This window comes from Palaemon carinicauda, unplaced genomic scaffold (assembly GCF_036898095.1).
Source record: "Palaemon carinicauda isolate YSFRI2023 unplaced genomic scaffold, ASM3689809v2 scaffold148, whole genome shotgun sequence".
In the NCBI taxonomy this organism is placed as follows: Eukaryota; Metazoa; Arthropoda; class Malacostraca; order Decapoda; family Palaemonidae; genus Palaemon; species Palaemon carinicauda.
This window is the reverse complement of record NW_027169014.1, coordinates 72,530-97,600: the sequence shown is the minus strand read 5'-3', so window position 1 is coordinate 97,600 and position 25,071 is coordinate 72,530. Positions and strand designations below refer to the sequence as shown.

Below are 25,071 nucleotides of genomic sequence, written 5' to 3'. Positions count from 1 at the left end.
AATAATAGAAAAGGACAGATAATAAACTGTCAAGTGCACCAATCTTTAGCAAAATACAAAGTTAATATTCCCCCGACGTCTTGGAAGTATCACATCCACTTCTGAACATACGAACAAACAGCAAAAGGCTTTCGCAAACCAAGTCAAGTGACGACACATCTACCCAAAAGAAGAAATTGAAGACCACCTTAGCAACCAAAAAAACCAGACTTCTCCTTGCCATATTTTCCCACCCTATCCCCATAAGATTGTTGTTGTTGTTGGAGTATTATAGCCAACACTTATTGGCATTATAAGCATCGCATATAAAACCCAGGTGACTTGCCTGGTTCACGTCATTCGGAGACGAACATCGGGCACGTGAGGATGTCGACCAAGGAGACGTTGATTCACGTGTTGGCCTTGATTAACTTCTTGGCGTTGGCAAGTGCTCAACTCACTGATCTACTGGCGATTGAATGTCCATTCCCAGGTGAGAATTGATTGATTGATAGTCGTATTGGCGTTGGAAAGATAGATTCTATTCTTGGGGATAGAGAGAGATGGGGATTTTTAAGGAATTGGTAGAAGAATATGTATTATCAAGGAAGGAAATGAAGTTGGCTTAGTATTATCTACTGAGTATACTTTTTGAGAGAGAGAGAGAGAGAGAGAGAGAGAGAGAGAGAGAGAACAATCTTAATAAATCTACTGAGTAACCTTTTAGAGAGAGAGAGAGAGAGAGAGAGAGAGAGAACATCTTAGTATATCTACTGGGTAACCCTTTAGAGAGAGAGAGAGAGAGAGAGAGAGAGAGAGAGAGAGAGAGAACAATCTTAGTATATCTAGTGAGTAGGCTAACCCTTTTGAGAGAGAGAGAGAGAGAGAGAGAGAGAGAGAGAGAACATCTTATATCTACTGGGTAACCCTTTAGAGAGAGAGAGAGAGAGAGAGAGAGAGAGAGAACATCTTAGTATATCTACTGAGTAACCCTTTTGTGTGAGAGAGAGAGAGAGAGAGAGAGAGAGAGAGAGAGAATATTCCTAGTATATCTACTGAGCAACCCTTAAGAGAGAGAGAGAGAGAGAGAGAGAGAGAGAGAGAGAGAGAGAATATCTTAGTATATCTACTGAGTAACCCTTTTGAGAGAGAGAGAGAGAGAGAGAGAGAGAGAGAAAGAGAGAGAGAGAACAATCTTAGTATATCTACTGAGTAACCCTTTTGAGAGAGAGAGAGAGAGAGAGAGAGAGAGAGAGAGAAAGAGAGAGAGAGAACAATCTTAGTATATCTACTGAGTAACCCTTTTGTGAGAGAGAGAGAGAGAGAGAGAGAACTATCTTAGTATATCTACTGAGTAACCCTTTGAGAGAGAGAGAGAGAGAGAGAGAGAGAGAGAGAGAGAGAGAGAGAATACGGTTTAGCAGTCCCTTAGGGATCTAATATCTATATCTAACAGATGTTATTCAGTGTCAAATATAACCACATGGTAATATAAGCTCATCAGATATGCAAAATAATATTTAATGTGATGAGAGAGATTTCTTAATCTGTTCACAAAGAGAATTTAAAGAGAGATTTAGGAGAATTACAATAAGAGAAGAAATTTGAAATATGCAGTTGTTATAAACTATGGCAATTATAATTTTTATATCTTATGAATTCCCGAGGAGGAAGTTTTTAATAGCATCAGAAAAAAAGGTAGACCTCCGACAATGAAGAATTTCAAAATTTTCACTCAAGTCTACGGACCAAGTTTGTCCTATTTCATATGTTGACCGTGAATGAATCTACTGTATAATAACAACAACAACAACAACAGTAATCGAGTTCTTGATCCGGAGAATAATACCTAAAAGTTATTGAAATTTGGTGAAAATCTGGCAAGCAGTTTTGAAGTCATCCTGCTAGCAGACAAACAAACAGCTAAATAAATGAATAAACGAAATTATAAAAAAAAAAGAATCAGGAGAAAAGCAATAACAAAAATACCAGCCAGCAAACACATATTTACCTGTTTACGCAACACTAAACATAAGTACACACACAGACACACAGACACAGCACCAGAGTTTGTTTACGTTGTTCCCCAGACAAAGTCAAACACACCCTCAGGCAGTGTTGCCAGATGGGTTAGTCTAAAAATCCCCAAAACTCATGATAAAAAATCCCCAAAACAAAAGAAAAATCCCCATTTCCACTCTACAAATATATTCTCTTCTGATAATGTAGGCTTTACTAATGGAGAAATTACTCACTATACTTCATATAAGCGCATGTGAACTAACTGCAGCAATATAAAGGTTTACTCATCTCTGTTTTTTCTTCATAAACATTTGTAGAGAATATCCCCACCAGACACCCAAAATCCCCATATCTAGGGATAAATTCCCAAATCTAGCAACACTGCCCTCAGGTCACATTCCAAGACAAGGAGTTCACTGTTGTCATGCTACCCAAATCATTCATAAAAACGTACGTGTGTGTGCGTGTGTGTGGAGGGGGAGGGGGTCCTGACCTCAAGCAGCGAATCATATTAGCACCACAACAGGTGTGGTCATTTCCTAAATTGGGGGAGGGGGGTGGGTCATGATATGCCCTAGTGTCAAGATTATGACCACGATAGGGGTGTCATTGGATTTCAATTGTGGCCTAGGTGTGGTCCATGATGTTCAGGATTTTAATCAAGGACGAGTACCCGCCTTTTCAAGTAGGAACATTATTAGGAATCTAGTAATCTTAGTGCCATTATTAACGACTCTAGTAATCTTAGAGCCATTATTAACGACCAGAGTAATCTTAGGACTACTATTACAAAAACTACATGCAAATATATATATATATATATATATATATATATATATATATATATATATATATATATATATATATATATATACATATATACATATATATGTACATACATATAATTACAACAAAAAAATGCAGCCGATTCTACTCAACTGCAGGACGAAGGTCTCAGATATGTCTTTATTCATGTCTGGGTTTCGCCTAGTTTTCATCACCACGATCACCAATAGCAGATTTGTGATGGTGGGAGACTATAATCTGGTCACTCACTGCAAACCAACCTAGTATAGAGGCCCTGACTAGTACAGCTTTGCTTAGCATGGCGATACACAAACCCTTTCATCATGTTAAGGTATCCCCACTCAGAAAGGGTATACACATATAAATGCAACCCTATTTTCCCATATTTTTTTCCATCTTATTTCTCTTCCTCTTGCCTCTTTAAGGATTTTTTTATAGTATATACATTAAATGGTCAGAAACATCGACCCCACTTAAAAGTGGGAAAAGATGCAAAGAAGAAGATAGTATATACATGAAAGAATTGTTTTAATGTTATTACTGTACTTAAAATATTCTATATTGTTCATTACTTCTCTTGTAGATTACGTACTTATTTCCTTTCCTTACAGGGCTATTTTTCCCTGTTGGAGCCCTTGGTCTTATAGAATCCTGCTTTTCCAACTAGGGTTGTAGCTTAGCAAGTAGTAGTAGTAGTAGTAGTAGTAGTAGCAGTAATCTCCTCGTAGTTTATATACTTATTTCCTTCCCTCACTGAGCTATTTTTCCCTGTTGGAGCCCTTGGGCTTATAGCATCCTGCTTTTCCAACTGGGGTTGTGGCTTTGCAAGTAGTAGTAGTAGTAGTAGTAGTAGTAGTAGTAGTAGTAATAATAATAATAATAATAATTATAATAATAATAGTCTTTTCTTGGAGTTTATTTCCTTATTCCTTTCCTCACTGGCTATTTTTCCCTGTAGGAGCCCTTGGTCTTATAGCATCCTGCTTTTCAAACTAGAGTTGTAGCTCAGCAAGTAATAATAATAATAATAATAATAATAATAATAATCTTCTCTTGTAGTTCCTTTACTTATTTCCTTTCCTCACTGGGCTATTTTCCCTGTTGGAGCCCTTGGTCTTATAACATCCTGCTTTTCCAAATAGGGTTGTAGCTAATAATAATAATAATAATAATAACCTTCTCTTATAGTTCATTTACTTATTTCCTTTCCTCACTGGGCTATTTTTCCCTGTTGGAGCCCTTGGTCTTCTAGCATCCTGCTTTTCCAAATAGGGTTGTAGCTAATAATAATAATAATAATAATAATAATAATAATAATAATAATAATAATCTTCTCTTGTAGTTTATTTTATTTCCTTTCCTCACTGGGCTATTTTCCCTGTTATAGCCCTTGGTCTTATAGCATCCTGCTTTTCCAACTAGGATTGCAGCTTAGCAAGTAATAATAATAATAATAATAATAATAGGCTTCTCTTGTAGTTTAAATACCTATTTCCTTTCCTCACTGAGCTATTTTCCCTGTTGGAGCCCTTGGTCTTCTAGCATCCTGCTTTTCCAAATAGGGTTGTAGCTAATAATAATAATAATAATAATAATAATAATAATAATAATAATAATAATAATCTTCTCTTGTAGTTTATTTTATTTCCTTTCCTCACTGGGCTATTTTCCCTGTTATAGCCCTTGGTCTTATAGCATCCTGCTTTTCCAACTAGGATTGCAGCTTAGCAAGTAATAATAATAATAATAATAATAATAATAGGCTTCTCTTGTAGTTTAAATACCTATTTCCTTTCCTCACTGAGCTATTTTCCCTGTTGGAGCCCTTGGGCTTATAGCATCCTGCTTTTCCAACTAGGATTGCAGCTTAGCAAGTAATAATAATAATAATAATAATAATAATAATAATAATAATAATAATAATAATAATAATAATAATAGGCTTCTCTTGTAGTTTAAATACCTATTTCCTTTCCTCACTGAGCTATTTTCCCTGTTGGAGCCCTTGGGCTTATAGCATCCTGCTTTTCCAACTAGGGTTGTAGCTTAGCAAGTAGCAGTAGCAGTAATAATAATAATAATAATAATAATAATAATAATAATAATAACAGTTCAACATACACAAAGCCCAAACCTATCTTTGATTCTTCTCCTTTATCCCCACAAACAATCCAAAAGTCAAACAAACCAAGCTTTGATCGAGCCTCACATCGAAGCCAAGTGAAAAACCACACAAACAAAAGAATAAAATCAAAAGACCAATCATCCCCCCCCACCCCTCAAAGCCAAGCCGACCCCCCCCCCCCACCACTTTGTAAACAAAAGAATCTGCAATTCCGCCATCCAGGGACCCCTCAGAGACGTATCATAAAATATCTTTCGAATCCTATTTCGAATCCTAGTCAGCCTTGTGAATCTATCTTCCTCGTGCTGGAAGAAGGGGGCTGGGGGAGCGGTTTTGGCAAATGCTGGTCTTTGGTGACTTGCGTTTACTGTCGTTGGTGGAAAGTGGGTGTTTTGATGTTGTGTTTACTGTATGTCTGGCTATATCAATATATATATATACATGTATATATAATTATATATATATAATATATATATATATATATATATATATAAATATATATATATATATATATATATATATATATATACATATATACTGTATATATATATATATATATATATATATATATATATATATATATATATATATATATATATATATATATATATATATATATATATATATATAATATATATATATATATATATATATATATATATATATACAGTATATATGTATATATATATATATATATATATATATATATATATATATATATATATATATATATATATATATATATATATATATACAGCAACAATTAAAAATATAGCCGTTTCTATTTCACCGCAGGACAAAGGCCTCTGACATATCTGGGGTTTGGCGTTAGACTTGTATATGATCGCTCACAGCAAACCAACCTAGTATGAGTGGCCCTGACTAGTAACAGCTTCGCATACGCCTTAACTCCCCTACGGAGGAGGCAATACCTGAACGGCAAAGCCCTAAATGCATGAATTGTGTACATGGTTGTCAGATGACTATGGTGGGTCGCAGTTAAGATACAGAATGACATAGGACCAACAGCCACTAAGATATAAAATGACATACTGTGAATTTACACATACGAACAAATTTTTAACTACTTGGTGAAAAAAATTTCAAGTTTATAAACATCTGTAAATATTATAAGAAAAAAAATAAAAAATTGATTTTGTAGAAAATTACTAAAATAAATTTTTTTTTTTTTTGTAAATTTTCATAATTAAGTTTTACAATTAAATTCTTAAAATGCTTTATCGTTTTGAATACGAGGAGTTTCGCCATCTTGATTTTCAAATCAATTGAGATTTTTAAGTCTTCATAGATTCAGTGTTATTATTCAAATTATTATTTCGGGCCAACCAAAAAAAAAATTCAGATTCCAAAAATATCAAAGGACCTGATATATAAGAATTTTCAAATTAAAAAAACATCAAAGGATTTAATATAAAAATTAAAGAAGGAAATTCAAATTAATTTTTGCTTATTAAAGCATTTTCAACTTAACAATTCTTGTCGACATTATCTAGTAGTACATTTTGTGTCATCTATTGGTGCTAAATACCTACTATTTTCCTCAGTGTCATTTTAGTATTTTCCTCAGTGTCATCTCTGGGTAAAAGGGAATCTTGGACCCAATAAAAAAAAATTCTTTGTGTCATCCTCAGTGTCATTTCATTATTTTCCTCAGTGTCCTCTCTAGGTAAAAGAGAAGCTTGGCACCAAATAAAAAAAAATCTTTGTGTCACCCTCAGTGTCATTTTATTATTTTCCTCAGTGTCATCTCTAGGTAAAAAGGAAGCTTGACACCAAATAAAAAAAAAATTATCTGTGTCACCCTCAGTGTCATTTTATTATTTTCCTCAGTGTCATCTCTAGGTAAAAGTGAAGTTTGGCACCAAAAAATAAAATAAAAATTCTTTCTGTGTCATCTATAAGTATACTACAGAGAAACCTATAAACATAAAAAATATGAAGTCAAAAAACTTTTTATTTCTTTGTGTCATCTATAAGTATACTACAGAGAAACCTTTAAACACATACAAAAATATGAATAATCAAAATAATTTTTTAAAAATTTCAAATACAGCAATAAAATGATATTTTCAATTTAAAATAAATTTTTGAATATACTTACCCGGTGAATATATATATAGCGTTAATTATATATATTCACCGGCTAAGTTTAATATTTAAAAATGATATTTTCAATTTGAAATAAATTTTTGAATATACTTACCCGGTGAATATATATATAGCGTTAATTATATATATTCACCGGCTAAGTTTAATATTTAAAAATGATATTTTCAATTTGAAATAAATTTTTGAATATACTTACCCGGTGAATATATATAATTAAAGCTATATATATATTCACTGGCTAAGTTTAATATTTAAAAATGATATTTTCAATTTGAAATAAATTTTTGAATATACTTACCCGGTGAATATATATAATTAAAGCTATATATATATTCACCGGCTAAGTTTAATATTTAAAATCCATAATTAAAATATCCTTAATATCTTCAGACGCGTTCACGACAACCTTCTTTACCTTGCAGAGGGCCAAGATGTGCTTTCAGAAGAAGAATGTGCCCGATACAGCGCCTGCCAGTGGACGGAAGGTAGATGCCACATGGTAGATGCCAGCGAAGGCAGCTACTTGGTTACTGGAAAGCCTATCCTAACAGAAAGAGGCTTCAAGGTAAGATCCTTAAGGAATATGTTTATATGATCAGTGCCCAAGGCCCCTCTCCATCCAAGCTAGGACCAGGGAGGGCCAGATAATGGCTGTTAATGACTTAGCAGGTAGATCTATAGGCATCCCAAAACCCCACATCTTTAGCTCACAAGGATGGTGAGGATGCAGCGACCAGAGGAACTAACGAGTATGAGAGGGATTCGAACTCCGGTCTGGCAAACACTAGGCAAGGATGTTACCATAGAATACTACAACCCGTAAGCTACATCTGAAGATTAAAAGGGCTTCTTACAAGTTATGATGAGAGCTTCAAGAAATAATTATTAAACACCTCTTTCCATTCATTATTATTATTATTATTTGCTAGGCTGCAACCCTAGTTGGAAAAGCAGGATGCTATAAGCCCAGGGGCTCCAACAGGGAAAACAGCCCAGCGAGGAAAGGAAACAAGGAAAAAATTGTTTTAAGAACAGCAACAATATTAAAATAAATATTTCCTATATAAACTATAAAAACGTTAACAAAACAACAGGAGGAGAAACAAGAGAGAACAGTGTGCCCGAGTGTACCCTAAAGCAAGCGAACTCTAACCCAAGGCAGTGGAAGACCATGGTACAGAGGTTATGGCACTACCCAAGACTAGAGAACAATGGTTTGATTTCGGAGTGTCCTTCTCCTAGAAGAGCTGCTTACCATAGCTAAAGAGTCCCTTCTACCCTCACCAAGAGGAAAGTAGCCACTGAACGATTACAGTGCAGTAGTTAACCCCTTGAGAGAAGAAAAATTGTTTGGTAATCTCAGCGTTGTCAGGTGTATGAAGTCAGAGGAGAATATGTAAAGCATAGGCCAGACTATTAGGTGTATGTGTAGGCAAAGGGAAAATTAACCATAATTGCCATTACGAGAATTGTTAACTCTTAGCATGAAGTACGACATCGCAATGTCATAAATCTTCTAATTTACATAGCTATTTGTATATAGCTAAGGATATATGGAAACTTGGCCATATGTCTCAGTGCTTGGGCTGAAAAAGCCATTTAGTTCTATTTAAGTTATATTCGTCTGTATTTCCTATCTTATAACACATGGGTATGGTGTTCTCCTAAATCTTGCTTCCAGATCAATGGCAATAGCTGCCTAGAATAGTTAGACATGATGACAGTGCCTAACTTCTTTGAAGTCTGGGCATCCGAGCACTAAGAAGCAGGTGCATGATTACTTACTTTACTTTACTTTGATGGCTGCTTTTCCAGTCCCATACAGCAGGGGAACCCCACTCTCTACAGGACCTCCACTATCGTTTTACCTTGTTCGTTCACAGTGTTTATCTGTTCATTTACTGTTAAATCGTTACTGTAAAAAAACTCATGAAATAAAAAATAAGATGATCCTTTCTCTAGGTGGGATTAGTTACAAGAGAAGGGACTGATTTTAAAATTGGCATAAAAGAGATCATATCAACTGGCGCCGTAACAGATGTAAAAGACGTTATTGTCTTAAAAAAAAAACAATTTCAGGAGATACCGGAACTAACATTTGAGAATTTGACGGCCTAATATGCGTAAAAGCACCTGGTACCTTAAAGGTAAGGACATCATGGTTCGTAGGTTCCCATTCAACAACTGGCATACAAATGGCTGGTACCTGTAAGGAAGGTGCTTTACATTTCATGGGCACCTACTCAACGGCCTAATATGTGTAAAAGCACCTGGTACCTTAAAGGTAAGGATATCATGGTTCGTGGGTACCCATTCAACAACTGGCATACAAGTGGCTGGTACCTGTAAGGAAGGTGCTGCCTGATCACCTATCGAATGGGTAGGATTGGTATGTGTCATTACCCGTAGTAGAAGCTAGTTATTTATTGTGCCTATGCTAGAACTCTCTAGTCTACTGTGCATAAGGGCATCCAATATATCTACATAACATGAGTAATTAACATTACCTTAAAAAATAAAATGTAACGCTACTGTATCCAAAGTTATATATGGAATCTAATCCCCAACAACAAGGCCAAACACTTTTTACTCACATCACGCAACGTGTCAAGTAACATCATATAACATGTCAGAATATACAGCACATTTTTTTACCGTTACTTCTGGGAACTGTAGTAAGAGAGGTTAATACCCGAGCAGCAGCCATTATCTCAAACCCTGGTGTAGTAAGCAACACGCATGTGATGGTTAAGACCTTGAGCAGGAAGAAATATGGGATCATATGCTGAAGCATTGAACTGGGTATAAAAAGTTAAAGTTGCGGGTTTTAGGTTTCCACTCAGACGATCTACATCATTCTGCTCGGGCGACCATAAGCCAGCAGGGACTATCACTAGACCGCTCTAACCTCCCCCCCCCCCCCAGGTACCACCCTGGGAAGTACCCCCCGGGAGAAGGTCTCACACTATCCGCGTCCTGGCAGAGACGCGAACACGGGACCTCTGAAACAGAAGCCCGCGACGCTACCAACCTAGCTATCCGGAGTAAGGCCCAAACTTGGAGAAAACCAATGGAGGGTAAGAGATGACATCAAATAAATGCAAGGGATCACCACAAGCGAAAGAAGTATGCAGGTTTGAAGCAAAGTAAAATAAAAGAACAAAAGTATCGGGTAAATGAAAAAAAAGAGGCAGAAGTAAGTTTCGATGACTTCCAACATTTATAGCGATCGTTCTTTAAGCCGTGCCTTGAAAAGTCTAGCTTACCAAGAACTCACTACCCAATAAAACATACTCCTCCGAAGAAGAGCAAATAGATTTCTTCCTTTTTTGATGCACGATCAACATTAGCGGGCAAATCCCTCCGAGGTCAATATGAGTAAACTTTCCCTTAGTTACCTGGAGGTGAATCTGTGACTTCAACAGATGATGGAGTGGGTACCAACACACTAAACAGAAAGGGTCCTGTAAGTATTACGCAGCTTAATTGCATAAAATTAATTTGTTAAATCACCTACAATCTGCGTAATATATCTATATCCGATTAAATTTGAGCCTCAAATAAACTGGATACGGAGATGTGTGTGGAAAGAAAACATGAATAGGTGCCTGAACAAAGTTAGGAGAGTGCAAGAGAATAGGGACAGAGCAGTGATTTCAGCTTGAACTGCTGAACAGTCATAAATTGAACTCCCTAACTTTACCTAGGCTCCCTTCCAAGTTATGTCTCTTCTCTTTACACCAAATAAGAGCTACATTTTAACATTAAGAATAATAATAATAATAACAATAAAAATAATAATAATAATAATAATAATAATAATAATAATAATAATCCCCAGAAAGATTAAAATTTTTTTGAAAATCGTCAAAATTACCCTAAAGTTATGTCAATCGGCACAGCTCATTCCCTTGACACCATTTCTTCGCTCCCGTAGATCATAGAATGCACTGTGGGTAACGCTTCGATCACTAGCACAAGATGACGTTTCTATCGATAGCGGTGGATCCCCAAATTAATAGCCAATCACGGGTAATTTGAAACGACCCATTGAGACCCGACTTGACCCGGGCAATTGCAGGAGGGCATTTGTTTATCCAATCAGAAGACAATAACTAAAAATTCACGCTGGGTGATGGGAACATAGAGCTTGATGCAGCATTGCTCGTTCTTAACAGCCTAGAAGTAAAGATGGCAACATACGTTATACCTCGAGAGAGACCTCGTACGTCCTTTTTAAGCGAGTGATTCATTTGATACCATGAAAAACTAAAAAAAAAGTTTACAATTATACTCTTTACTCTAACCTTTAAAGAACTTCTGATTTAAGAAAGGACTATTCGGTGATTTTTCCAGCCATTGTATGAGCGTTGTACAGTATTGGTGAAATGCGGTATTATTTTGAACGGAAATAAACTAACAATGGCAAGGATACGTTCTTTTGGCGCTGAACACATCATTCATGCTGAAGATAGGTTGCAATTGAACGTGGAAGTTTCTTGAATGATCTAAACGTACATGTGTCTATATACTCATTATAATAGCAATTTAAGTACCGTCCCAATGCACAATTCAGTCTTCTTTGTAGTGTGCCTTTCCGTCCCATCAGCAAAAAAAAAAAAAAAAAAAAAAAAAAAAAAAAAAAAGTTGTCAGTCCCTTGGATACAACCAGCTAGTTCCGACTTCAGCGACTTTGTATAATGTACAATAAGCACTCCTATATTTCTTATAGAACGCCAAAATACTCGCATATGCGGATGTCGTGCCCTTACAACATTTACTACTTTCCGGAGCAGTGGAGCAATGAGAAAATATTAATTTGTGACAAAATAAGTCATGGAGGAGCAAAAAACAGTAAGAGATTAAATGGTATTTATTTGACGGAGCATCGTACTCGTAGATCGCGGCCGCTTAAATAGGTAAGGGGTTTGGCGGTATGGTGGCCTTGGCTATGGACTACCTAGAGTAAATAATAAAAAAATAATTGTTTTCATTGCTCATGGAAGGCCTGATACCCAGATACAAAAACAACAAAATGCATAAGCCTGAACCTTGACAAATTTTAATGTAGAGGAATTTTTCCGAAAGATTTTACTGCAAATGTGTATATTGTATTGTACTGTATAGGCTATTTTGTAATGCTTGGCATTACAATATAAAAGAGCAGCCTCTTTTTTTAAAAATGTAGGCTGCTCAGTAAAAACTTTATGCTACACTGTAAGAGTTGGTTGCAAAATGAAAGTGTGCATCACGCAGTATAAATTTCTACAGCGTTAGGAAGTACAGCAAAAACAAAACTGTCCCCATTCTAGTAGAATAATACTTATAATTTTTTTAATTTTGCCATTTCACTATCTGGTAACTTCTATCGTCTTCTCCGACTGCTATAATACTCAATGAAGTGAATTAAAGAAATATCACAAACTCTAAAGTGTACAAAGTGCAGCCCTTTGTAGCTGCTGATGTCAGCAGAATAAAGAAGAGTAAGTCACCGAAGGTACGATGGTAGTAAATATACAGGGTAACACTAAATCGTAATATTTTGTATATCATAAAACTAGCTTAATATTAATCCAGGCTGTCCAAGCCAACTACACACACCCGTAAATAATTTCATTGGTAGAAATAAGATTGTGTGAATAAAGGTATCTAGCTTAATCTTCCCAAATCCTAACCTGATATGCTGTTTACTTAATGTGACTAGATTTTTTTTTTTTTTTTGTAAAAGTGGGATATTTCATACAAAAAAAATTATTTGTATATATATATATATATATATATATATATATATATATATATATATATATATATATATATATATATATATATATATATATATATACAATTTTTTTATATGAAATATCCCACTTTTACAGAAAAAAAGAAAAATCTGGTCAAGTTAAGTAAACAGCATATCAGGTTAGGATTTGGGAAGATTAGACTAGATACTTTTATTCACACAATCTTATTTCTACCAATAAAATTATTTACAGGGTGTATGTAGTTGGTTTAGACATACAGGATTATCAGTAAGCTAATTTTATGATATACAAAATATGAATTAGGCAGGGACTCTGTGGCGCCACAAAGCCACAGCATCGTGTGGCGAGGATGTGGTCTCCCATAGGTTTCCATTGTTTTCAAGTTTTGCCGCGCAAACTAGCGATTGTGGCAAGCGACTGTGCCTCTCTGTCGCTCATCCCCGCCAAAGGCGTGGCGTGGCTTTGAAAACAATGGAAACCTATGGGAGACCACATCCCCGCCACACGATGCTGTGGCTTTGTGGCGCCACAGCGTCGCTAGTGTGCTCCTGGCCTTAGTGTTAACCTGCCAGCAGGGAATAAGATTGTAAAGCAAAGACGAGGTTATGACTTAAGTCTTACAGTAAGCTAGGGATACGGCAGTTTACGGGGGGGGGGGGGGTTATTGCAGCTACCCTGCCTTGGTAGGTAAACAGATGGCTCCTACGCTAGGTTAGGTTGGTAACCTTAGGTTAGTTGGTGTTTTTGTTTGCTTCCCTTTAGAACTTTTGAAAATTCACATCTGGTCCATCCCAACTAACTACAAAGGCTCCAAATTTAATTACAAAGTTAATTTTGAGATATGGGGGTCGACCTACCCTCCGGAAAGTAAGGATACAATTATTTGAGTCTGGTTAGATGGGTGTACCTCTAAAACTCGATTTCGTTTTAAATACCTGATTCCTGGAAATACTCGGTCTTTAGGATTCACATCAACTCATCATAATAAGGCTATATTCACACAAAGCTGCTTTCTTTGTATCTTATAAAAATAAGTTAGGAAATTTAACTTTCACACTCGTACAATCACATACATGAGTCAAGGTTTGTAGGGTTTTGCTAAATCAGAGAATATGCTTACATTTTTTAAATGTTCTGAATAAAATTATTCTAACTACGTTAATATGGCATTTTAATAATTGTTAGGCTTAAGGATATCAGAAAAAAAATATTCTCTACTATCTTCGTAAATGTAGATATGTAGATTACAGCCATTTGGTTTATGTAGAAAACACTACAAAAAATTAGAAACTACGTGATAAGAATACGGTCTACGATTACTAAAATATAACCTGTGACTTACCAATTAATAGCAGCACTGTCTCGAATTCCAGATTTCTTTCCTAAGCAGATATAACACATTTTTTTGGGGAGGAAAATGGAAATTAATTTTATACTTTAAAGGACTCTGGCGAAAGTCACTGAACTTTTACTCCTTTATAAACTTCGTACCCGAGTAAACAAACTCTTCTTCTTCTTGGCGCATTCTTTGAGAAGCTGGCTTGACGTCAAACAGATAAAAATATTTAATATAAAAGTGCTGGAGTTATTTTTTTTTATTCTTTGATGTTTTCTTCATCTTGTGGTGGTATGAAATTATTATAGTTGCTTTTCTGGATATGAGAAGTCCAATAATGATAAAAGTTGTGTTGTTATAGGTATTGCTAAATATGTTCTGCACTTCATTTTTATATTTAAAAACATCTCGGTTTCGTTCATAAGAACGAAGTAATGCTCTTTTCGTTATCATAATAATAAATGATAATTAAATCGATGGATTCATTCAATATTTTTATTTTCGAATGTTTTATTTTCAGGTCGACCTCGTGAAGGCAAATGATCAAATAACGATGTTTGGAGGCGATGTTGAAAAACTGGTTTTCGAAGTTATACATCATGAGGAATATCATCTCCAGATCAAGGTTAGGAAAAAAGGATTTATAAAGAATTATGAGTTTATCATATGATATTATACATGAAATATATCTGCAAATTAAAGGTTTCTAAAAGTCATTAATTCCTTTGACAAATGTCTAGACGCATCAAAATCTTGCAAGTTGGCAACAAATGGCATCTAGCTCGAGATGAAAAGAGCTATTAATATGAATTACGTTTATCACTACTGCTGAATAATAATGATAAAAATCAATGCATAAAGTATTTTATCACTTAATACTGAAAATCAATAAATATTAATGATACGTATTTAGAGTTTTTCTAGGAATTTTAGTTGGGCCGGTTGTCAATAGATGGCGCGGGGATCCTGTTCCGTAAAATAAGTTTGCGGGCACTCTAGGAATTATCGAAAAGATGCAAAGCTTCTTTTTCTGTTACCACAAACAAGTCTCAATGAAAATCTTAAATTTTAATTTTATCCAATTCTACCTTTAAGTTAGTTAAGATAATTCCCTTTTTATCAGTTTTGGGAACCTATTATAATAACCTTTAACTTAAATAAATGTTCTGTATAATCTTCTTCCTTGCACATTTCACACACAAATTCTGTATTTTCTTCAGAAATTTGCTTTAAGTTTGAGCATGTTTAACCTTGCCTTCATTATAAGGAATGCCTTATCCATATTCATTTCTCTGATATAAGGCTGTGGGCCATTACCTTCTATAAGCATAATTTTTTTTTACACCTTTTCTTCAATAGTTTCTTCTATCTTTTTCCGTAATTCTGTTCTGGTTATGTCTCTTCATCGGCACCTCCATAGTTTTGTTTATATTTCTTTTATTTTTTTTTCATTTTCCCACATTTATTATATATGTATATATACAGTATATATATATATATATATATATATATATATATATATATATATATATATATATATATATATATATATACACTTTATATATATATATATATATATATATATATATATATATATATATATATATATATATATATATATATATATATATATATATATATATATATATATTCATTTATTTTTTCAGTTCCTTCTACCTTAAATAAAAACATTTCCCATTATTATCTTCTTTTTCTCTACATATGGATGCTGCAATTTTATTTTTTTTTCTCTTTTTGCTATGGTATTGCCAGTAAAGTAAGAAATGGCTAATGTCTTCTATCTCTCCTTCACGCACCTTACATTATACACTTGCTCCTTCGTGTCTTTTTCTATCAATTTAATCTGAAACAGTTAATTATAACTCTGTACATAAAAACTGATTCTGGTTTGTTATCATAAAACATTTCTTCCACTTTACATTTGTCTTGTATATACATTTCTAAACTACTTACACTTAGTGTACTTTTCTTGTACATACATTTTTAAACTACTTACACTTAGTGCACTTTTCTTGTACATACATTTTTAAACTACTTACACTTAGTGCACTTTTCTTGTATATACATTTTTAAACTACTTACACTTAGTGTACTTTTCCTGTACATACATTTTTAAACTACTTACACTTAGTGTACTTTTCTTGTACATACATTTTAAACTACTTATACTTAGTGTACTTTTCTTGTACATACATTTTAAACTACTTACACTTAGTGTACTTTTCTTGTACATACATTTTAAACTACTTACACTTAGAGCACAGCCTGTACAAGGTTTACAATACTTCTACAAGGCTAAAAGGCCAGCCAGATCTTTACTCAGTCTCTATAACGTTAATTAGAGTGCAGTAGTTAACCTCTTGGATGAAGAAAAACTGTTTGGTAATGTCAGTGTTGTCAGGTGTATGAGGACAGAGGAGAATCTGTAAGGAATAGGGCAGACTATTCTGTGTATGCGTAGGCAAAGGAAACATTAACCGTAGCCAGAGAGAAGGGTGCAATGTAGTACTGTCTGGCCAGTCAAAGGACACCATAACTCTCTAGCGTTTAAAACTTTTCCAATATGCTCAAATCACTAGTTGTTCCTTCGTCAGATAGCCTCTATAATGTTTACAGTATTTCTATAAGGCTAAACCTCCCTGACAGATGTTTACTTGGACACCCTCAATAATTTCTATAAGGCATCCAGAAGGCTAAAGCCACACACACACACACACACACACACACACACACACACACACACACACACACATATATATATATATATATATATATATATATATATATATATATATATATATATATATATATATTTATACCTCATACTTGGGATCGAACGCTAGCCCCTTCTAATGAAAGGCCAGGTCGAAACCAACCATGCCACGAGAGGTTGGTTTCGACCTGGCCTTTCATTAGAAGGGGCTAGCGTTCGATCCCAAGTATGAGGTAGAAATTTATTTTCTATTTGAACACGATGTTGTGTTGATATTTATCCATATATATATATATATATATATATATATATATATATATATATATATATATATATATATGTACAGGGTCGAATATATTTGAATTTAGCGAGATCAAACAAAATTTCACAATAATCCAGATTTTATGTTTTTGGTGAAATTTCTGTATGCTCTAATTATAGAAACACTTATTGTTTTTTTAAGTTTTTATATTTTATATATGAAAGATCTATTTTAATGCTGTTACTGTTTTTATATCTTATTCTAAGTATTCATTACTTCTCTTGTAGCTGATTTGTTGCATTGTTCCATTTCCTCACTGGGCTATTTTTTCCTGTTGGAGCCTTTGGGCTTATAGCATCCGGCTTTTCCAATTAGGGTTATAGCCTAGTTAATAATGATAATAATAATAATAATAATAATAATAATAATAATAATAATAATAATAATAATTATTATTATTATTATTATTATTATTATTATTATTATTATAATAATAATAATATTAATAATTACTATTATAATAATAATAATAATGATAATAATAATAATGATAATAATAATAATAATAATGATAATATTAATAATTACTCTTATTATTATTGTTATTATTATTATTATTATTATTATTATTATTATTATTATTATTATTATTATTATAATAATAATAATAATAATAATAATATTAATAATTACTATTATAATAATAATAATAATAATAATAATGATAATATTAATAATTACTCTTTTTATTATTATAGTAATACTACTACTACTACTACTACTACTACTACTACTAATAATAATAATAATAATAATAATGATAATAATAATAATAATACCATTTTAATTCTCTCTTAAAACACAAAGTCAGCTTTTGTAACTCCTGTATTGTTGCTTGTGCAAAATCTACTATAATTTCTAAAAACTCGACTCATTACTGTACCTATAGATCTACGACGCAGACCACGCCAGGTACGAAGTCCCTGTACCTGTCAATTTACCCGAGGCACCTGATATTACTCGACTGTACTCCGTAGCAGTCTCTGAAGAAGGTCAACCTCTGGAGTTCAGCGTCTCCAGGAAGTCCAATGGAAATTTGCTGTGAGTTGGTGGGATGGTTCCCAAGCGAAATGTTTTGTTTTCTTTTATCTCCGCCAATGAAGTTGGAAGGAGGTTATGTTTTACACCCTGTTTGTGAGAGAGAGAGAGAGAGAGAGAGAGAGAGAGAGAGAGAGAGAGAGAGAGAGAGAGAGAGAGAGAGAGAGAGAGAGAGAGAGAGAGAGAGTTTGTGAACAGCTTCCTGGCCACAATTTTAATAGTTTACTAATGAAACTTCTCATATTTAACCCCGTCAACGAAGTTGGAAGGAGGTTAGGTTTTACCCCCTGTTTTGTGTGTTTGTGTGACTGTGTGTGTGTGATTGTGTGTGTGTGTGTGAGTGTTTGTTTGTGAACAGCTTCCTTGCCACAATTTTAATCGTAGAGTAATGAAACTTGCAGGGATTAACTGTTATGTAAAAAGCTGGAAAAGATTAAATTTCGGTAGGTCAAGGTCAATGGTTAAGGTCAAAGGTCAAGCAAAGTATCCAATTCACGTAATCAGCCATAAGTTTGGACATCGTTATCACAGAGACTTCAAACATGGTTCATATTTGAGTGTATGAAAGTCCATGTCAATTAATACATGTTAAGGTCGAAGGTCAAGGTCAAGGTCGAGCAAAAGGTCGAGAGAAGAGCAGCCATGGCGGATGTCTGTGCTCTACTGAGTACCACTCTAGTTTAATTATTATTTACAATGTTTATTGTTATTTTCAAAGTGATTATTTTCTAAGATCGTTATTTATTAAGTAATTAACTCCTTATTAATGTTATTTTTTGAGTAATTCTTTTCTAAGTAAATATTCGTCTATAAAGTAATTCTTTTCTAAGTAAATATTCGTCAATAAAGTAATTCTTTTCTAAGTAAATATTCGTCTATAAAGTAATTCTTTTCTAAGTAAATATTCGTCTATAAAGTAATTCTTTTCTAAGTAAATATTCGTCAATAAAGTAATTCTTTTCTAAGTAAATATTCGTCAATAAAGTAATTCTTTTCTAAGTAAATATTCGTCTATAAAGTAATTCTTTTCTAAGTAAATATTCGTCTATAAAGTAATTCTTTTCTAAGTAAATATTCGTCTATAAAGTAATTCTTTTCTAAGTAAATATTCGTCAATAAAGTAATTCTTTTCTAAGTAAATATTCGTCTATAAAGTAATTCTTTTCTAAGTAAATATTCGTCTATAAAGTAATTCTTTTCTAAGTAAATATTCGTCAATAAAGTAATTCTTTTCTAAGTAAATATTCGTCAATAAAGTAATTCTTTTCTAAGTAAATATTCGTCTATAAAGTAATTCTTTTCTTCTAAGCTGATACTTTACAAGTTTATTGCTATGTTCAAAGTAAGAAGAGTTATTTTTTTTAAAGTAATTATCTCCTCAGCTGAGTATTATTTTTTAAGTAATACTTTTCTACGTAAAAATTTGTCTTTTCTAGACAGTCATTCCATAAGTAATTCCTCTCTAAAGTAATAACCTTCCAGGAATTGAAAAGAGACATTTAACTTTACACTCGAACCAATAGTTAAGGGAACACATCATCAGGTAGAAAGTTCCAAAACTTTAACACTTCGAAATAGGGATATCCGAGCAGGGCAAACTCTCTTTTCGTCTCTCATTCCTCATTCAGTGGAAGTACAATCTTCGTTTAAACTTTCCTGACGTTTCTCTCGTCTTGCCTTACATACTCGGCGAAAAATTTCCTTCTGCTTCGTATTCAATTGTCGTGCGAAAAAAAGTCTTTCAGAGCTACGAGGATACTTTCTATTTCTGTGTAAGTGCGTGTGGAAGACTCTCTCTCTCTCTCTCTCTCTCTCTCTCTCTCTCTCTCTCTCTCTCTCTCTCTCTCTCTCTCTCTCTCTCTCTCTTTCTCTCTCTCTCAGCGGATGTAGTAAACAGTAACACGGTAAACGAGTTCGAGAATATGTTAGGCAAGATCGTAATAACTCTAAATGCTTAAACTTGGAAGACTCTCTCTCTCTCTCTCTCTCTCTCTCTCTCTCTCTCTCTCTCTCTCTCCAAGTGTGGAAATTTCTTTACATACGAAATGGCAAACACTTGGAATAGACTTCCAGCGGATGTAGTAAACAGTAATACTCTCTCTCTCTCTCTCTCTCTCTCTCTCTCTCTCTCTCTCTCTCTCTCTCTCTCTCTCTAATACTTGGAATAGATTTCCAGACGATGTAGTATACAGTAACACGGTAAACGAGTTCAAGAATAAGTTAGACAAGATCATAAGAACTCTCTAAATGTTTAAAGTAAATATCTTTAACAAAGAGCAAGTGAAGTCTTTTTAGATGGATTAAAAAGTCTTTGAGGCATCCAAAATCCTTGTAACTCCTTGTGAGTCCTTGTAATTCTCCCTCAGTCTATCTATCTATCCATCTCTCAGTATTTATATGTTCACATAAAACATATGATATTAATGTTAATGTATATATATACAGTGGGACACAGGAATCCCCGCCACGCTTCACTCCGAAGAAGTGCCACCCTCCCGTACCCTTACTTAGCGGCGAGTAACCAAACAAATAGTGTAGGGATATGGCAGAGGTGGTGGGCGTGGCTAAACCCTGGAACTCGCCGCGCCGAAGAAGTCCCACCCTCCCACACCCTTACTTAGCGGCGAGTAACCAAACAGATAGTGTTGGGGGATAAGGCAGAGGTGGTGGGCGTGGCTAAACCCTGGAACTCGCCGCGCAGGAAGGATGTGATAGGTGCACTTCCTCGGAGCGAGGTGTACCAGGAATTCCTGTGTCCAGCTGTACATTTTCCTGGACATATTCATCTGGAAATCCAGCATCCTATCGATCTGTTGGACGGGAGATCGAGACCCACTTAGGCTCGATAATTTCTTGTAGTGTCTGCAACCTCACCATCCTTGTGAGCTAGGAGAGCACTTAGGTCTACCTGCTGAGTCATCAGAAGCCATTGCCTGGCTCTTCCTGGTCCTAGCTTGGTGGAGAGGGGGTCTTGGGCACTGGTCATATGTATATATTATCATTATTATTATTATTATTATTATTATTATCAATTGCTAAGCTACAACCCTAGTTGGAAAAGCAGAATGCTATAAGCCCAGAGGCTCCAACAGGGAAAATAGCCCAGTGAGGAAAGGATAAAAGGAAAAATAAAATACTTAAAGACCAGTAACACTAAAAAAATATCTCCAATATAAACTATAAAACTTTAACAAAAGAAAAGGAAGAGAAATAAGATTGAATAGTGTGCCCGAGTGTACCCTCAAGCAAGAGAACTCTAACCCAAGACAGTGGAAGACCATGATACAGAGGCTATGCACTACCCAAGACTAGATAACAATGGTTTGATTTTGGAGTGTCCTTCTCCTAGAAGAGCTGCTTACCATAGCTAAAGAGTCTCTTTTACTCGTACCAATTATGGTCAGTGTCTAGCTGTCAGTGTCCCTTTCCTCTGCCATTCATGAGCGACCTTTAAATACTAATAAGTTAGCAACATTAACTTCAGTCAAGTGACCACCCATGAAGACTTGGTTCCGTTGGCATATGTTCTCCTGTTAATTCTTTTATATAATTCCATTGATTTTTTTATTAAACTATCTAACAATTATCATAGGTTAAATGCCTTTAGCAATTAGATGAAAATAAAAAAAATAAGATTTTGTTTAAGATCTTTTTTTTTCTTCTTCTTCTTCTTCTTCTTCTTCTTCTTCTTCTTCTTCTTCTTCTTCTTCTTCTTCTTCTTCTTCTTCTTCTTCTTCTTTGTCTACATCTTTGAAGAAAAAGAAGAGGATCTTAAACAAAATGTTATTTTTTTTTTCATTTTCATCTAATTGTTAAAATAATTCTAATATTTTAATTAATATTTATCTCTTTTCTGAATCTATAAGAGTTTTCTCTTTTCTGAGTTTTATCAATTTAGCAATTAATGCTCTTTTTTCGTTATTTTCATTTCATCAATTACTTATTTGAGAAATGATTATAGTTTCTAAGTTTTTATAATTAGTTTCGTTGATTAATCAGTGCTTTTAACTATGCATTAACATTAATTTGATATTAATTCCTTCCTCTATTTATGTATTTAATTAACAATTACTTTATTTATTCATATTCATCAATTTAACTATCTATCGATTTACTTACCAATTACATTATATATTCAACTATCTATCCATTTACTTACCAATTACATTATCTATTCATATTCATCAATTTATATATCTATTTACTTACCAATTACATTACCGATTCATCTATCTATCTATTTACTTACCAATTACATTATCTATTCAACTATCTATCTATTTACTTACCAATTACATTATCTATTCATATTCATCAATTTATTTATCTATTTACTTACCAATTACATTACCGATTCATCTATCTATTTACTTTCAAATTACATTATCTATTCATATTCATCAATTTATATATCTATCTATTTGATTACCAATTACATTATCTATTCATCTATCTATTTATTTACTTTAAAATTACATAATCTATTCATGTTTATTTATTTATATATCTATCTATTTAATTACCAATTACATTATCTATTCATCTATCTATTTATTTATATATCTATCTATTTACTTCCCAATCACTTTATCTATTCATATTTATCAATGTATTTATCCATGTATCTATTTACTTACCAATTACATTATCTATTCATGTTTATTAACTTATCTATCTATTTATTTATTCACCATTGCTCTATTCATCTATTATCTATCAAATATTTCATCTATCTTTTTATTACCTATCAAATATTTCATCTATAATTCTATTACCTATCAAATATTTCATCTATCTATCTATTACCTATCAAATATTCTATCTATCTTTCTATTACCTATCAAATATTCTATCTTTCTATTACCTATCAAATATTTCCTCTATCTTTCTATTACCTATCAAATATTTCATCTATCTTTCTATTACCTATCAAATATTCTATCTATCTATCTATTACCTATCAAATATTTCCTCTATCTTTCTATTACCTATCAAATATTTCATCTATCTTTCTATTACCTATCAAATATTCTATCTATCTTTCTATTACCTATCAAATATTCTATCTTTCCATTACCTATATAATTTTTCCTCTATCTTTCTATTACCTATCAAATATTTCATCTATCTTTCTATTACCTATCAAATATTCTATCTATCTATCTATTACCTATCAAATATTCTATCTTTCCATTACCTATATAATATTTCCTCTATCTTTCTATTACCTATCAAATATTTCATCTATCTTTCTATTACCTATCAAATATTCTATCTATCTTTCTATTACCTATCAAATATTTCATCTATCTTTCTATTACCTATCAAATATTCTATCTATCTTTCTATTACCTATCAAATATTCTATCTTTCCATTACCTATATAATTTTTCCTCTATCTTTCTATTACCTATCAAATATTTCATCTATCTTTCTATTACCTATCAAATATTCTATCTATCTTTCTATTACCTATCAAATATTCTATCTTTCCATTACCTATATAATATTTCCTCTATCTTTCTATTACCTATCAAATATTTCATCTATCTTTCTATTACCTATCAAATATTCTATCTATCTTTCTATTACCTATCAAATATTTCATCTATCTTTCTATTACCTATCAAATATTCTATCTATCTTTCTATTACCTATCAAATATTCTATCTTTCCATTACCTATATAATTTTTCCTCTATCTTTCTATTACCTATCAAATATTTCATCTATCTTTCTATTACCTATCAAATATTCTATCTATCTTTCTATTACCTATCAAATATTCTATCTTTCCATTACCTATATAATATTTCCTCTATCTTTCTATTACCTATCAAATATTCTATCTATCTATCTATTACCTATCAAATGTTTCCTCTATCTTTCTATTACCTATCAAATATTCTATCTATCTTTCTATTACCTATCAAATATTTCATCTATCTTTCTATTACCTATCAAATATTCTATCTATCTTTCTATTACCTATCAAATATTCTATCTTTCCATTACCTATATAATATTTCCTCTATCTTTCTATTACCTATCAAATATTCTATCTATCTATCTATTACCTATCAAATGTTTCCTCTATCTTTCTATTACCTATCAAATATTCTATCTATCTTTCTATTACCTATCAAATATTTCATCTATCTTTCTATTACCTATCAAATATTCTATCTATCTTTCTATTACCTATCAAATATTCTATCTTTCCATTACCTATATAATTTTTCCTCTATCTTTCTATTACCTATCAAATATTTCATCTATCTTTCTATTACCTATCAAATATTCTATCTATCTTTCTATTACCTATCAAATATTTCATCTATCTTTCTATTACCTATCAAATATTCTATCTATCTTTCTATTAACTATCAAATATTCTATCTTTCCATTACCTATATAATTTTTCCTCTATCTTTCTATTACCTATCAAATATTTCATCTATCTTTCTATTACCTATCAAATATTCTATCTATCTTTCTATTACCTATCAAATATTCTATCTTTCCATTACCTATATAATATTTCCTCTATCTTTCTATTACCTATCAAATATTCTATCTATCTATCTATTACCTATCAAATATTCTATCTATCTATCTATTACCTATCAAATATTTCCTCTATCTTTCTATTACCTATCAAATATTCTATCTATCTTTCTATTACCTATCAAATATTTCATCTATCTTTCTATTACCTATCAAATATTCTATCTATCTATCTATTACCTATCAAATGTTTCCTCTATCTTTCTATTACCTATCAAATATTTCATCTGTCTTTCTATTACCTATCAAA

At 32.9% G+C, this 25,071-nt stretch overlaps 1 protein-coding gene across 1 annotated transcript in view; it reads left to right on the top strand.

Annotated features, from left to right (window-relative positions):
- The first annotated feature begins 351 nt into the window (after positions 1–351).
- LOC137635611 (sucrase-isomaltase, intestinal-like) overlaps positions 352–25,071 on the top strand; it is a 66,362-nt gene continuing 41,642 nt past the window's right edge. Inside the window, exons 1-4 of the mRNA XM_068368080.1 lie at positions 352–472; positions 7,486–7,628; positions 14,682–14,786; positions 18,107–18,258. Of these exons, the coding sequence (XP_068224181.1) occupies positions 367–472; positions 7,486–7,628; positions 14,682–14,786; positions 18,107–18,258 (506 nt within the window). The 5' untranslated portion in view covers positions 352–366. The remainder of the gene's footprint in view (positions 473–7,485; positions 7,629–14,681; positions 14,787–18,106; positions 18,259–25,071) is intronic.